Source organism: Puntigrus tetrazona, chromosome 7 (assembly GCF_018831695.1).
Source record: "Puntigrus tetrazona isolate hp1 chromosome 7, ASM1883169v1, whole genome shotgun sequence".
NCBI classification, from domain to species: domain Eukaryota; kingdom Metazoa; phylum Chordata; class Actinopteri; order Cypriniformes; family Cyprinidae; genus Puntigrus; species Puntigrus tetrazona.
Genome location: NC_056705.1, coordinates 1,907,350 through 1,922,976, shown reverse-complemented (window position 1 = coordinate 1,922,976; position 15,627 = coordinate 1,907,350). Strand labels below are relative to the sequence as shown.

Here is a 15,627-nt window from a genome sequence, read left to right as displayed (position 1 = left end):
CAAACTCAGTGATAGCATCCTGACTGAGAAATCCATGCAAGTCAATACAAAGCTGAATCAATGTTCAATACCTTACTTTATATCCAGGGTTTATGCTGATATAGAAATTATTCTCAACTTCCAATATTATTTTTGAATCATATTTAAGACACTAAGATGTACGGGAGATGAGGAAACATTTGCATTTTTATTTCTTCTAAACTTTTTTGGTATATTTTATCATGATAATGTATTACTGGCTGGCAATACTTTGCGTGATCTGTATTGTTTTACGGTTTACTTCAAATGCAGAATGTGGAAAAAAGGGAAATTAAAAAATTCCAGACAGTTGAATTTTTACCCAAAGTACTGACCGATGCTGAAAGCAGAAGAGATTTTTTCAGAATACTGTAGAGTCAGCAAAACAAGCTGCTCATGTGGTGAACATGTACTTAGCTATAATAGGGATGAGCTTTATGTAATAGCAATCTAAAAGCAGTCCAAACTTGTCCAAATAAAAAGATTGAAAAGATTTCCCAGCAGGTTCAGGTGATATAGACCTATTATGATTCATCATTAAATTAATATGAAATTGTTGCTGTTTGGTTAAACATGGTTCAATAAACGCTGATTATGTTTTGTTTAAGAAACCACGTGGTCATTTGCAATATCTTGTATTAAACACAATGCAATACAAAACCAAATTAAATGTTACCAAATTGTAACTAAATGTAAATTAAATTAACCAAATTAAACACAGCATCATAAAAAAACCATAAATATTACAAACAAAGGGTCTTCTAATTAAACTTTTCAAATAAACTAAATCATCTTCTTCCACTATATGTATAACAATATAAAACCCTACATCGAGGTCTTCTAATAACACTTCCAATAAACAAAAAAATCTTCTTTAACTCTGTAATTCTTAAAGATTTGCAATATAACCAAAATTCTATTTGGAAAATCAGAAAACAATGGCTTTGTTTTAAAATTTAATGTGTGTCCTCCATTATTATACTGAAGGTTATATCTCTTTTAGTGATTTAAAAAATATCTCATTTTAAACCATTCATTAAAGTAAGTTCAAAAGGCTCTTGTGGTTAAACAAAACAAAACAAAAAAAGATTGTCGTATTCTTTTATTTCTTATAATTCTATCTGAAGGTCTTGGGTTGAAAGTGAAGCGGCTTCTGCCTCCTAGTGGAGCAAACAGAAAGCTGCACTTCCATATTACAACAAGTAACACTAGTATATTAATAACACTCAGCACCAGGGGACACCAAAGTGTTTTTATGTGCAGTAGAGATGATTTTAATAAGACTATATGAATGAAAATAAATCAAACACATTTAACCATACCTATTGTTTAAATCACTTCCTACAAAACTAAAGCCATCTTTTAGATTTCATTATTTTCCCATATAAAATATGCAAACTTAGATAATCAAGACTCAATTCACTTTTGGTCAGACAATGCATCCTGTTTTATTCGTTTAAAACATACAAGGACATTATCTACTTTGAACAAACACCCAATATAAATCAAAGTGCACAAGGATTTCTGTAAGGGTGTTTTTAGTGTAAGTTGATAATATGTGACCCTTTCAGCTCTAATCGTGATATTCGCATGTTACTCACATGCTTTTTTTTGCTAAGTTCACCATTAGTTTCACTACATAAAAATGACAACATACGCATTTATGGATTATAAAACATCTGATAGGGATCAAAATGATCGAAAAAGCAGCGCGTCCGTCACTCAAATGCCTCCGTGTGAACCAAAGACACAAAAAGTGTCCCTTGTGCACAAATGCGTTCTGTCTTTTGAAGTTAATAATTTTCTAAAACGGTACAGAGTTGTTTGTTTAAACAGCGAGATGAAAAGCTAGTGACAGAAAAACATATTCTATGACTTGACGTACAGTCTACCAAATGTAAAAATACCTACCATTATACAGTCAAAAAACTACGCGCAAACCAGAAGTCGAACTATAAAGTCAGATATTATTACAAAAGCGGAACCAAGAAAACATCAAGTGCAACCACAAAGGTTTATGCAATGCCTGACAGCGTATACCCCAAAAACCCTCTTCCGACCCCACCTACTCTCTCGAGTTCAGACTGGCAGAGAAACTTCACGCAGTTCGCTCTTTCGCTTTCTCTGATTTCTTTAAGGCGTAATTTAGCTTTTCTGTAGCTCATCTCTGCTGTATAGACTTCGATTTGTGTCTGTTACATGTCGCGTTGATTTCTGAGGAGTTTGTGAAGGGTTTAAAGTCGCAGAGATGAGTGAAGCAGAAGACAATGACATTCTTGAGCTGGACTCAGAAGCAGAGGACGGAGACATAGAGATGACAGATTTGGGTGAGTTTCAGCATCTTTACTTGTTTTTTCCTGTCTTTGTAGCTTGTTCTTTTACAAGACTCCGAAAAAAGAGGGCATTTGACTTTCTTTTTTTCTCCAGCAGGTCTGTTGAGCTTATCAGAATTCATATTTTAGAGATAACATACATAATGCGTCCAAAATAATTCAACATAAGCAGTGAATATTTATGTAAAACGCAAAACAAAAGAAACAAACGCAAAAAAAACAAAACAAAAAAAAAACAACCCACGACCTAACCAGTTGCATATCTCATCACTGTCCTCTAAATGGGCATCTAAACTATCTCCTAAGTGATATTAGTAATATTTTATATAATAATTAATTGCATACACGTGTTTATTGTGTGTATCTTCAGTCATGTTTACCCTGCTAACAAAAAATAAACTCTTAAGAACGTTTTGCTGACATTGCTTAAAACGTTTTTTTAATGTTTCCTGAACAAGCTTTTCTTGGTTATGTGAACACTCGAGGGAACATTGTATCGTTTTGCAAACATTTTGGTAATCTTAGTTCTGAATGTTCTCAGAATGTTCTGAAGTGACATATAAAACAACAACAAAGGCCTACGTGAAAGATGTTGCTTAACTGCATATGCATGCACTAAAAGTCAAAACATTACATGAATTTATATAATTCTTGTAGTAATAACAGTTGTTATTAATATATATATATATATATATATATATATATATATATATATATATATATATATATATATAAAACAGTATCGATAACAGTATACACACATGTATCTAAAACAGAAAAGTCTGAAATACTCTGTGGATTTGCTTTAGTGTGTGTTTTATGGATGGTTTTATTTCCCATGCCGGAATGGGAGTCTGTTGTGGAGGCGTCACATGTTCCTGGACAGATGAGTTTTCCTTGTACAGACTGTTTTTGGGCCGTTGCTATAGACTTTTTCCGCTCAGTCAAGCAACATCTGACTTGAGTTAATTTTTTCCCATTATGCTTTGCTCTCCGGCTGGTTTGTTTTGGTTGGGTTTTCCCTTATGAGTAAACATCAAATCAGAGAATTCCAAAGTGTTCCCATGCTGTGTGTGAATTAGTTTGATTAGTTTGAGTGTAATAATGTTTGATGCTTCAGTTTAAAGCAATGCCCTCACCCTCACCCTCAGGCCATCCAGCGTGTGTATGACATTGTTTGTTCATGGAAACAGGTTTGAAGAAATGTAGCATTGCATCACTTGCTGAGCAATGAATGCCCTGCAGCGAATGGGTGCCGCCAGAATAACGAACAGCTGATGAAAAAAAAAAAAAATCACACTTTTGGCTTTTGAATGCTGCCATTATTGTAATTATTATTATTTTTTTCAGTTTATTCTGAAGAGTTGCCAACATACAAATCTATGCCAAAAGGTCAAGCTGTGCCAAAAGTGGAACGGGTGTGTTTCTTTTCAGTTCACCTTGAAAAACATAGGACAATGTTATTAGACAAAACACACACACAAACACACACATTGTAAGTTCATAACAAGTTTCATTGTTTATAAGTGGAACATTTATCTAAAGTATTTCAGTTCATTAAGGAACTTTTATGACTTTTTAGTTCTTTGCGCCACTAAATGGAGATGATTTTGAGCTTTCTATAACATCCCTTTTCTGTTTACAGGCTGAATTCAATGGTAACCCTGATTCACTATTTTTCAACGATGGAAAGAGAAGGATTGACTTTGTTTTGGTGTATGAGTCTAAAAATGTATCTGAGAAAAAACGCTCAGTTATGAGGAGAAGAGTAAGTCAAGGTCACTTTCACACATTCATTTACTTCATCTTCTGACCTTTTACAAGTAATCTGAACAATTATTTTAAAGGGATAGGTCGTAAGATACACAGTTTAAAAAAGAAGACAAGAGCCAATGACTAGCGTAGTTTCTTTTCCACATTAAGAAAGTTGGAGTAGAAATGCTAAACTCCACAGTTTTGTAAACTTTATGTTTCAGAATGGCAAATTCTTTTTTTTTTTAAATCCCAAAGTCCTTTGGCTCTCTCTAAAAAAAACTTGCTCTTTAAATGCCTGTTTTATAAAATGTTGTTTGCTGTTAAAAAAAGAAAAGGAATGTTCATAATCAGGGCCGTACCCAGTACTGAAGTCCCCGAGGTCTGGACCTTTGTATTTTTTTATACTAGGTTGACCATACTTGCCATTTTCCCAGGATGCGTGCGTCCTTGCCAGGATTTTGTACTGCTTTGATTCAGAGTACCTTGAGAGTGAAAACAAGGAATCAATGTCATAAATCGATCAGTCTGCACGCAAACAAAGCCAAAACGTAGATATTTTAGGCGATATAGAAATCCTGGCCAGGACGTGTCCTGGGGAAATGGCACGTATGATCACCCTATTATATACTATATCTTCACATTTAATTTGATTCTCATGTTTGAGATGAAAAATACTTTATGCTACTACTGCCCACTAATTTGGTTTTAAGTTTATATTATTATCCGATTTATGAGCCTTAAAACATCTTAAAATGCACACATGTAAGTCTAACATTTCACGGAGGGAGTATGCCACCAAACCCCCCAACAATATTAATGTGTGATATTTGATTACAAATGCAAAATCTTTTTTTATCTACATTGCCTCTTTTTTCCTCAATTATTGTCCAGATGAGACGCAGAGAGCTCTTTGAAGGAAGCCTGATGAATATGGGTGTGGAATTGGAGGCGACACAATCCGTAAGTCATTTAATCGCACAGCATCTTTCTGTAGAGATGTTTTTCTTTTTGTTTCTGCATTCCTCGTGCCTGGTTTTTATCGGTTTTACCTGTAAATATGGACTTCTCAGGAAGGATACTGCGAGTCCTGTCTGAACCTGCTGTTATGTTCTGCAGGAATGTTATTGTTTTGACGGCACGTACATCTTCCTGTAGCGCTGATGGGAGAGTTTCCTCCTTCTGTTTTTTAGGTAATGGACGAGAAGCTCGTCTATGTGAAAGTGCACATGCCTTTTGAGGTTTTGTGCACTTACGCTGAAGTCCTGCACATCAAACTGCCCATTCAGGCCAACGATCTGGCTCAACAGTCGGCTGCGTACAACTGCTTCACGCACCACTTCTACCCCAGCGAGGACGTCATCGCCAAGGAGCCCGACTACTTCACGGCTCCTTTCAGGAAGGACCAGCTCAAGTGTTTTTGCATGAAGGATAGAGAGCAGTTCTTCACGCCGGCCATGAGAAGCAGAATGGTGCGTTGAGCGGCTCAGAGTTGCTGTGTGTCTCACTGTTCAGCTGTGTTTTACTGATATGCTGTGTATTTCAGGCCTACTACATCCTCTGCCGAGCGCCGTATGACATTAAAGGAAACGTGAAGAAGTTTGGTATCAGTAAGCTGCTGGATGGAGGCGTGTACAAGGCTGCGTATCCCTTACATGATGTAAGTATTGTCCGTGTGCTGGTTAAATAAAATGAAATGTTGGTAACACACTAATGAAATGTCAAAAGCACCGAAAAACAATTTAAAAAGAAAATCTGGCATGAAACAATGTATAAATAATTTTTTTTTTTTCAAATTTATACATGTATGTGTTTGTATTTATTATAAACATTCACACATATTATGTAAACAATAAAAAAATATATATAAAACCTTTTTTTACTTGAAATGAAATAAGCATCAACTAATGGAGGCAGTGGGAACAGTGGATGAAGCCAAATTCTGCGTTCTTGTTTTATTTCTCTTCTTTTTAAGAAAATGTGATATCAGGTGAATGTTGTAAGATCACGGCCCAGTGTGAAATGTATGTTTGTATGTTTATTGTTTATTATTTATGATCATCTACAGGCAGTGCAAAAAGATCACCTTTGTTGTGTCTATCATTCATGATAGTGTCTATCATTCAGTTGATCAGTCTAGAATACTATAAGATAAAGTCATATCACTTTTTTCTTTGGAAAAAACAAAGGTGTTGAAAAAGTGAAAAGAAGTTTTTCCAGAATTGCACGTTTCTGGCCACTGTTCTATAGAGGAGCTAAAGTGATAACTGATTATCGATTTACTTTTTTGTAACAGTGCAGATTTAATGTGAAATCTAAAGAGCCGGATTGCCCTAACGAGCGCTTTCTGCTGTATAATGAGTGGGCTCATCCCAAGAGCTTCTATAAGATGCAGCCGCTGGATCTGATCAGGTGTGTTCATGTGTTTATGACACTTCTGTTTTTTCTTCTGGTCTCCTCTGGACGGATGAGCTTGTTAATATGCTCCTCTGCTTTCAGGAAGTATTTTGGTGAAAAGGTCGGCATCTATTTTGCCTGGTTGGGTTTCTACACGGTCATGTTGACTCTTGCTGCTGCAGTCGGACTGGGTTGTTTCATATACGGATACACGACTAGAGAGAGCAGCACATGGAGGTACAGCAGACTTTTTTATTTTGAGTAAAAAATATAATAGCAATTATAATTATAATAGTAATTTTTTTGTAAAAATAATACATTTGGTCAGAAACTTAAAAATATAAAAACAAAAATAATAAATGACATAAAATTGTATTAAAATAAATAAATAATACCTCTAACAGTACAGCATCACTGCAGTTTAATAAAGTTTGTCCAAATTAAAGTGAAATATTAATGTTATTATTAAATTACATAATAATTTTTATTTAGTAAAAATATAGTAACTGTCAGTATTATTACTATTAAACATTATATATATGTTTGCTGTTTCTATTATTATATAGCATTATTTATGTATGAAGAAAATGTTGGCCAAAATTGAATATTAAATAAATTACAATAAATAAATTAAAAATCAAGTAAAGCTAAATAGTAAAACTTCAAATAAATTAAATAAATTACAGTGTATTAAAATACCTTGTATAAATACAGAATACCTCTAACAGTACTGTACTATTGTTAGTAGAAAACAAAAAAATATAAAATATAAAATTTATGAAATGTAATAGTAATTCATTGTATAAATTGGGTCTTTATACCTACAGATACCCAGCAGAATTTTGCATCCCTATAAATAAACAAAGAAAATTTTTATTGCAGTTTGTATTAGGGAAAAAAAATAGGTTCTTCCTGAAAAAGGCTCATGCACTTTTTTTTATTTTGACTGATTATAACACTTTTTTTGGCAGCAAAGAGGTGTGTGACCCTCAGATTGGTGGAGAAATCGTTATGTGTCCGCAGTGTGATAAAATATGTCCATACTGGAGGCTGAACACCACGTGTGAGTCATCTAAAGTGAGTCAGAGACACACAAACCCACAGCCTGCCCTCTGAGGATTGTGGGATTTGGAGTCTGATCTAAGATTTAACTGTTGTTTGTTTGGTTTGCGAAATGCTCTGAAGCTGAAAATGTGTTTCTGTATTGGTTTTCCTCCACAGAGACTGTGTATATTCGATAACTATGGGACATTAGTGTTTGCAATCTTCATGTCTGTTTGGGGTGAGTTATGCCATACGCTGCTAATATTTCCAAATCTTTGTCTGCTGGCAGAAAGCCTGCTCCACATTGCAGCTTATGCTCATGTTTGTTAAACCTTCTGTTGCATAAGTATGTTTGTAGTTTCAACAAAGCTTTTGTTGTTTCATTGGTAACATTATACATTAAGGCATAGTTTTTTGACATTAGTTACCTTCAACAGTTAACACGAATGAACAAGTGAAACAAACTAAAAACAAATTATATTATATTATGTTAAAAATGTATTATATTAATGTATGTAATGAATAAGAAAAATTTCTAAGGATGACAAAAACACAAAGTTACTAAATCGAACAAAAATGAAAATGGAAATTATAAAATGTGAAAACTAATTCAAAATATTATTTAAAAAAACTACTTTTCAACTCTACAACTTTAGCAAAACCTTATGAAATTAAAATAAACAATTTTGCAAACTGAATTAATATATTTAATGAATCAATATATTAAAATCTTTAGTTTTTTAACACTTTGCATAACAGTGACAAATAAAGCTTTTCATAATTTAATTTAATTTAGATTTGTCATTTTAAACCATTTATTTATTTTCATAAAAATGAAAATATTAACATACTTTAAGTTGTATTATTAATGCTATTATAGTTTTCATTATTAGTTTTGAATCACGTTTAATTTAATTTGAATGAATACTGTAAGAAATGCATTGTTTAGTTTTAAAGGGGTCATGAACTGAGAAGCCAAATATCTCTTGATCTTTCAGCATAATAAGTCATCAAGTGCCTGACCTCGTCAGTAGGAACTCGGCCCTTTGTTATTTTACTGCGGGTTTATGTACAAACAAGGCACAGTTCGAAGCAGGATTTTCAGAAAGATAGTAACTAAAAGATCGTTTCATATGTGCTGAGTGTTCAGAGAGTAAAAAAAAGGCCAGAAAATAGCCTATTGCTTCTAAATTATGATGTTTTTTTATTTTAATCTATAAGTGGACCCCAGAGAACAGTACAGATGTTGTTCATGATCCCTTTAATGCATTCATTTAGAATTAACTAATGGGGCTCTCCGGGTATTACTGTAATGTTGTAGTGCAGTACCGTTGTGTATCTTGTCATTTAGGATGCTACATGTGTTGCCTTTAACAGTGACTCTGTTTCTGGAGTTCTGGAAGCGCTATCAGGCCGAACTGGAGCACGACTGGGACACGGTGGAGTTTCTTCAGCAGGAGGAACAGCCTCGACCCGAATACGAGGCCAAATGCACCTATGAGAGAGTGAACCCTGTTACACAGGCATGAGTTTCAGTGCATTCAGCGCCTCTGTTCAGATCAATTAATTGTTTTTATTTAACAAAGAGCTTGTGTGTGTTTTTGTACAGGAGAAGGAGAAGGTGCACTTTGCGGCCTGCGGGAAGTGCATGAGAGTGTCGTGTGGCATCAGCACTGTGTTATTCTGGGTAATATTGAGCTTTCTCTTTTGTACATGCAGTTAAATATTTAAAAGGGCATCCAAAAATCAACACAAAGTAATAATGCCATGGTATTCCCATATAATAATAACAAAATTTATAATCCATAATTATATCCAAGATTTTAGAATTAAACTTCTGTTTAGTACCTCTGTTGTAAAAACCCCCTCAAAAAAAAAAAAAAATATGTAAGGGTTTATTTAATTTTTATTGAATTATTATAAAAATGTGATGTTTTATGTCTGATGATTATTATTATTATTATATTTTTTTGACTCATTACAATATAATCCAGAAAATAAAAGGAAAACACAGAATTAAGAATAATTTCTTAATCTAATCTAATAATATATAAAAATCTAAAAAAAATGTAGTCTAATCTAATCGGTGCACAAAATAATTAAAACACAAAAAATTTTATTAAAAAAAAAAAATGGGGAAAAAATTAATTTTCGTAGAGCCGTGTTCTGATATCACATCACACATGTAAAAAGCTTTAAAGCATCATCTGTCTGCCCGATGGTTTTGTCGTAGGTTCTGTTGATCATAGCGTCGGTGGTCGGTGTGATCGTGTATCGCCTGTCGATGTTCATCAATTTTTCTGCGAAGCTGCGCTCTGATCTGAAGTATACTAAGGAGCTGGAGCCATTCAAAGAGTATGTCACCCCTCAGATGGCCACGTCCATCACGGCCTCCATCATCAGCTTCATCATCATCATGATTCTTAACAATGTCTATGAGAAAGTGGCCATCTGGATCACAGACTTCGGTAAGTGACCCCTTTCACTCGCACTACTTTGCTGATTCCCATCAGTTTTTGTCCGCTGAATCCCTCTGAAGCCTGGGTTATACTTTCCAAGTGGGCAGTCTGGACTCCTTGTATTTATACTACAAAATACTGCATGTTCAATACATGCTCAATACAGGCTTGAACAGTAAACAAACATGTGATGCACGCAGATGTCCACACAGAGCCTCTCCAAGACAATATTTACGTCACGTGGACAATAGTGAACCCTAGCACACGGAAAGTATAACATAGGCTTGAATGATATTATTTATTATGTAATAATTACATTTTTATTAATATAGCAATATGTTTGCTTTAGTGATATTTCTTTGTTTAAACATTTTGTATTAGTTTTTGAAACCTTTTTTTTTATTCTATATTTTTTATTAGTTCATGTTTACTTTTCATTTATTTGCAGTTGGCAATTTTAGTACTTCGATGTAAAATTATCTACATTAACATAAAAGTCATAAAAATAAAATATACATGAAAATAAAATCTGACTCAAAATAGTAATAAAATTATTTGTCAACGTTTTTTTTTTTTCTTTTACAAATATTTTTAGTAGTTTTATGTTCCATTACAAAAGAACCCTGATTAGCATGTTTTTTTCATTTTTATTTTAAAGAATTTATTTATTGCATTTTTTGTATTATTTATAAGCCACTATATTTATTTTACTTGAATATGTTTAGTTAAATCTTTAGCATTTAATATTTATTTTTTATTTAAATATTATTACTAAGATTTTATTTTTATTTCAGTTGTTATTTAGTCATTTATTTCTTCAATACTTCAATTTAAAATAGTTGCACAGGCAATATTTCCATTCACTTTTTCTTTAATTTAATTTTTGATAACAATAATAATAATTTGCATGTTCATGTTTCTCTAATGCGAGTTAAAGGTCTCATGGCATGCAGGTAAACAATTTGCAATTTGTCATTTTTATCATTTGATTCATTATTAGCTCGCAAACCCGTGTTTAAGGAAACCCTGACTTGCTTATCATGAACGCTCATTCTCTGTGTTTCAGAGCTGCCGCGGACCAAAACAGAGTACGAGAACAGCCTGACGCTGAAGATGTTCCTCTTTCAGTTTGTGAACTATTACTCGTCCTGCTTCTACATCGCTTTCTTCAAAGGGAAGGTGGTGGGCTATCCGGGGCAGCCCGTCTACTGGTTTGGTATGTTCCGCAACGAGGAGGTGAGACTTTTCTGTGAGCTGAAAACTTTGCATGAACTGATATACAACTGTATTCCTCGAATGTGACATGTACAATGTTGTGTTCAGTGTGATCCCGGTGGCTGTCTGACCGAACTGACCACACAGCTGTCCATCATTATGACAGGAAAGGCCATCTGGAACAACATACAGGAGGTCCTACTGCCGTGAGTTTCCCACACAAACCTCAAAGTGACGTTATCACAGAAAATCATTCAACCTGTCAACCTATGTTTGGAAAAACAAACAACATTCATGTGTAGATTAATGCAGGTACATTAGACAGTGGAAGACAGTAATGTGATAAAATGACTAGAATAAGCTAATAAATCTACTGAAAACATTGAGTGAGTGGAAACATTTTTTATCATATTTATTAATTTTGCTATGTGCTTTGGGCCTTTTTATGAAGTTTTTGTATGTAGCTGTTAGCAATTGTGCTTTCACTTGTGATTTCAACTTAAAAAAGGCGTTATTAGTTTAATACTTTAGTGAGACCCGATGTTGGTGTAGTAAAGTATTTATTAAGATTTAGATTTTAATAATTATGTTGTGTTTTTGTCTTTTATTGATTTACTATCTGCCCTGATAAAGGTTATTATAGTTTATTTGAAATAAAATAAATGTTAACTGAATCAACAAACAAAAATCTGAACTAAACTTTCTAAGAATTCTAATATCTCAGTGACACTAAAATAATGCTGCCACTGGCACAGTTAAAAACGGCGCTGAATAATCATCATTGGTATTTCTAGGTGGGTGAAGAATCTGATATTTCGTCATTGCACCCAGGTGGGTTCAGAGAAAGTGATTCCTCGCTGGGAACAGGACTATCAGCTCCAGTCCATAGGAAAGCTTGGCTTGTTTTATGAATATCTGGAGATGGGTGAGACTTTACACACAAATGAACCATGAAATATTGCTGATTACCAACACAGTTATCTGAAAGGGATAGTTTACCAAACATTTGTATTTGCTAGAAATTATTCCTGCTAGCCACCCAAGATATAGGTAAATTTTTTCTTTAGCAGAACAGTGCATAAGATATTTAGCTACAATTGTGGTCCTTGGTGATTTTTAAAATGCAAGTCAATGGCTATCGGCTCTTTACGAGTCAAAACAAGCATATCAGTCAACATCAAATTAATTAATACCCTTGACTCCTTATGATATATTAAGCGAAACAATTGGTCTGTGCAAGGAACTGCATATAATTTATAACATTATTAAAACTTTGAGAGAATTGAGCAAACAGGAAAATCTGTTTTTTTTCCTAAGCCAGTTTTTTTCCGACGGTTTGTTTCAGTGAACTGGTTCAGATAACTGATTCAATTTTGTTTACATAAACATGCAATGACATCACATATAGACAAATAAATGACCAAAGCACTCGACATTGATGTGAAATGTAAATGTTTTATATGTCTAAACCATATAAAAGTAATAAAGTAGTCTTCATCGGCTTACCTAAACAATGAGAACCAAAATAAATGAATAAAGTTTAAATTGAGAAACTTGTAGATCTGAGCTGCTTGAGTTGTGAACTGTTTCAGACTGATTCAGTCCTACTTTAAAGAACTGGTTTAAAAGAGTGATTTGTTTGTGAACCGATCATCACTCCAGACTGTTTGCTTTAGGCTTTGCATTACATGATAATGCTGTAAATAATGTTCAGTTTATTAGGTGCCTTTTTCACACTTTTTGGGAGGGTGGTAGCCATTTACTTGCATTTTATGAATCACCAAAAGACACAGATTTTAGCAGAAAATCACCTGAAAATATTTTTTAATAACACTTTATGTTTTATATTTTATACTTTATTTTATTTTCTATTTTTTATACTTTGTACACTTCTTCTTTATTATATATATATATATATATATATATATATATATATATATATATATATATATATATATATATATATATATATTTTTTTTTTTTTTTTTTTTTTTTTCTATTCCGATGCTGGACGGTTGTAAAAACATTTCACTGCATGTCGTACCATGTATGTATGTGTATATGACAAATAAAATTTGAATTTGATTTAAGTCACCTTAACTTCGGGTGGAGTAAATTAGCAACACGTTTATTTTTTGGTGTTGTAATATTTCAGTTTATTTGTCTGCAGTGATCCAGTTTGGTTTTGTGACTCTGTTTGTGGCGTCCTTCCCATTGGCTCCTCTCCTGGCTCTGTTTAACAACCTGTGTGAAATCCGCGTGGACGCCTGGAAGATCACGACTCAGTTTCGTCGGGTCGTTCCAGAAAAGGCCCAGGACATCGGCGCCTGGCAGCCCATCCTGCAGGGGGTGGCGATTCTAGCGGTGGCCACAAACGTAGGTTGAGAGGAAGTTGTTGCTTTGGCATCTTGTGTAAATGAGCTCACGTTCTGGTTTTTTCCCCTTCAGGCTGCCATCATTGCCTTCACCTCTGACATGATCCCTCGGCTGGTTTACTACTGGGCGCTTTCTGTCAGTCCTTATTCAGATGGCTCTTACCACACGATGACAGGCTTCATCAACAGCTCGCTGTCCGTCTTCGACATTGACCACTTCAATTCTAACAGCAGACCGGAGGAAAGCATCAAGCCATACTGGTTCAGAAACATTACTACATGCAGGTAAGCTTGTAAAACATAACCAGCTTTTAACTGCAATAAAATGCTCAATTATTATGCTAAATTGCTTATTCTTTTATAAGCTTGTCTCTCTTCAAGCTGTCTTCTGCATGTTTATTAGGGAATGAATTGGTTATTTGGGATTTAATAAACAACATGGTAATTTAGAAAAAGTGAAAAAAATATATATATATATATATATATATATATATATATATATATATATATATATATATATATATATATATTTTTTTTGTATATAAAAATATTTTATAAATATTTTTAAATATTTTTTTTTTTATTTTATTTATTTATTAAACAAAACTGCATTGTTCAAGTTCAGTTGTTGTTCTTTAACTGTGACTGTGGATATATATTATACGACTCTTCTTATGTTCTCAGATATCGTGATTTCAGGAATCCTCCCAGTCATACCAATCAATATGAGCACAACATATATTATTGGCACGTTATTGCTGCCAAACTGGCTTTTATGATTGTGGTTGAAGTAAGTTACTAGATGTGATATACAACTAATGATATCTTAATACATCTGTTATATTTATCTGTTATAAATATGTGCTTTTCTTCTCCTCACAGCACATTGTTTATTTCACCAAGTTCATGCTGTCTTACATGATCCCGGATGTGCCGGAAGCTCTGAAGGAGCAGATCAAAAGAGAGCGTTACCTGACGCAGGTCATCCTGCATGAAACCAACATCAAACAGTTTAAGGAGCTCATGAAACCTGTCACTGATAATCTGCTACTCGAGATTGAAGAACCAGAGTTGGATCTGAAACTGTGAAGCCTTAAAATGCCAACTCACACCTGAAACGACATCCGTCGCCTGAACCACAGCCCATATCAGACTTAAACCTCAAACACAACCGAGAATGTTTGCATATTCATTTTCATTTTAGCAGCCACTGATGGTGTCTGAATGAGGATATTCACTTGCTGCAGAGAAAACGGGAGCAGGATGTTTAACCACTAAGTTTAATATTTTCAGAAATTGCTCTTTATGGGATATAAGCTTCAGTTTGTTGTGGATGGCCACTAAAAATCTACAGGCTCTGACAATCTGTTCAATGCATATTGTTAAATATTATATATTATCAAAACCAGATAAACCACTTTTTATTGAACTATTGTGCATAATCTGGTAAAACGATTAAAGATATTTTTATTATAAGTATTATGCTGACAAATAATTTTTTGTGGAGTTTATATAAAACAAGCAGAGCACTTAATTAGTTTTTAATCAACCTATACTAACAAAAAATGTAACCATGTTTTTTGGACAATCATGTACTATGGTATTTGTTTAGCTGAATGTGGTGTTTATAATTAAGGTTTATTGTGGTAATAAGGTATTACTTTGGATAGTATCATTGTACCATGGTACAGTTGCACATAATAATATGAGCATAAGATGCCATAAATTAAGTTTTTTATTAATATTGTTTTGGGTCAGCTGACATCATGCTCTGTATGTTTGTGAATATTACCAGTGTTTTTTTTTTTTTTACCAATTTGTAAAATACAATGTTTACATATACAAGTACATGTTATTTGCACATATCGACCTCAACATTTTTATATAAAACAATAAATATTTGATGATGTACATGATGTTTACATAATTTCAGGAAACATGCATTATTTTAAATAATTTGCTATCTATCTGTATTACTTGCTACTTACCACAGTAAACGTAAAATACAAGCTTTTCATTTTGTCTTAAGGTTTT

At 33.6% G+C, this 15,627-nt stretch overlaps 1 protein-coding gene across 2 annotated transcripts; it reads left to right on the top strand.

Moving 5' to 3' along the window:
• Positions 1-1,934: 1,934 nt before the first annotated feature.
• On the top strand, positions 1,935-15,504 carry LOC122348468 (anoctamin-6-like). 2 transcript variants are annotated; one of them, XM_043243926.1, is made up of 20 exons: positions 1,935-2,345; positions 3,702-3,769; positions 3,997-4,119; positions 4,998-5,066; positions 5,297-5,575; positions 5,650-5,763; positions 6,400-6,515; positions 6,603-6,737; positions 7,472-7,577; positions 7,722-7,782; positions 8,922-9,067; positions 9,154-9,231; positions 9,778-10,012; positions 11,070-11,239; positions 11,327-11,424; positions 12,013-12,143; positions 13,389-13,594; positions 13,667-13,878; positions 14,278-14,383; positions 14,476-15,504. In XM_043243926.1, exons 1-20 carry the CDS (start codon positions 2,267-2,269, stop codon positions 14,680-14,682), a joined length of 2,739 nt encoding a protein of 912 aa, XP_043099861.1. In that variant the 5' UTR covers positions 1,935-2,266; the 3' UTR covers positions 14,683-15,504. The 2 variants fall into 2 exon arrangements, with proteins under 2 accessions (XP_043099861.1, XP_043099862.1); XM_043243927.1 differs by lacking the exon at positions 3,702-3,769 and having other exon boundaries at positions 1,940-2,345.
• Positions 15,505-15,627: the final 123 nt, after the last annotated feature.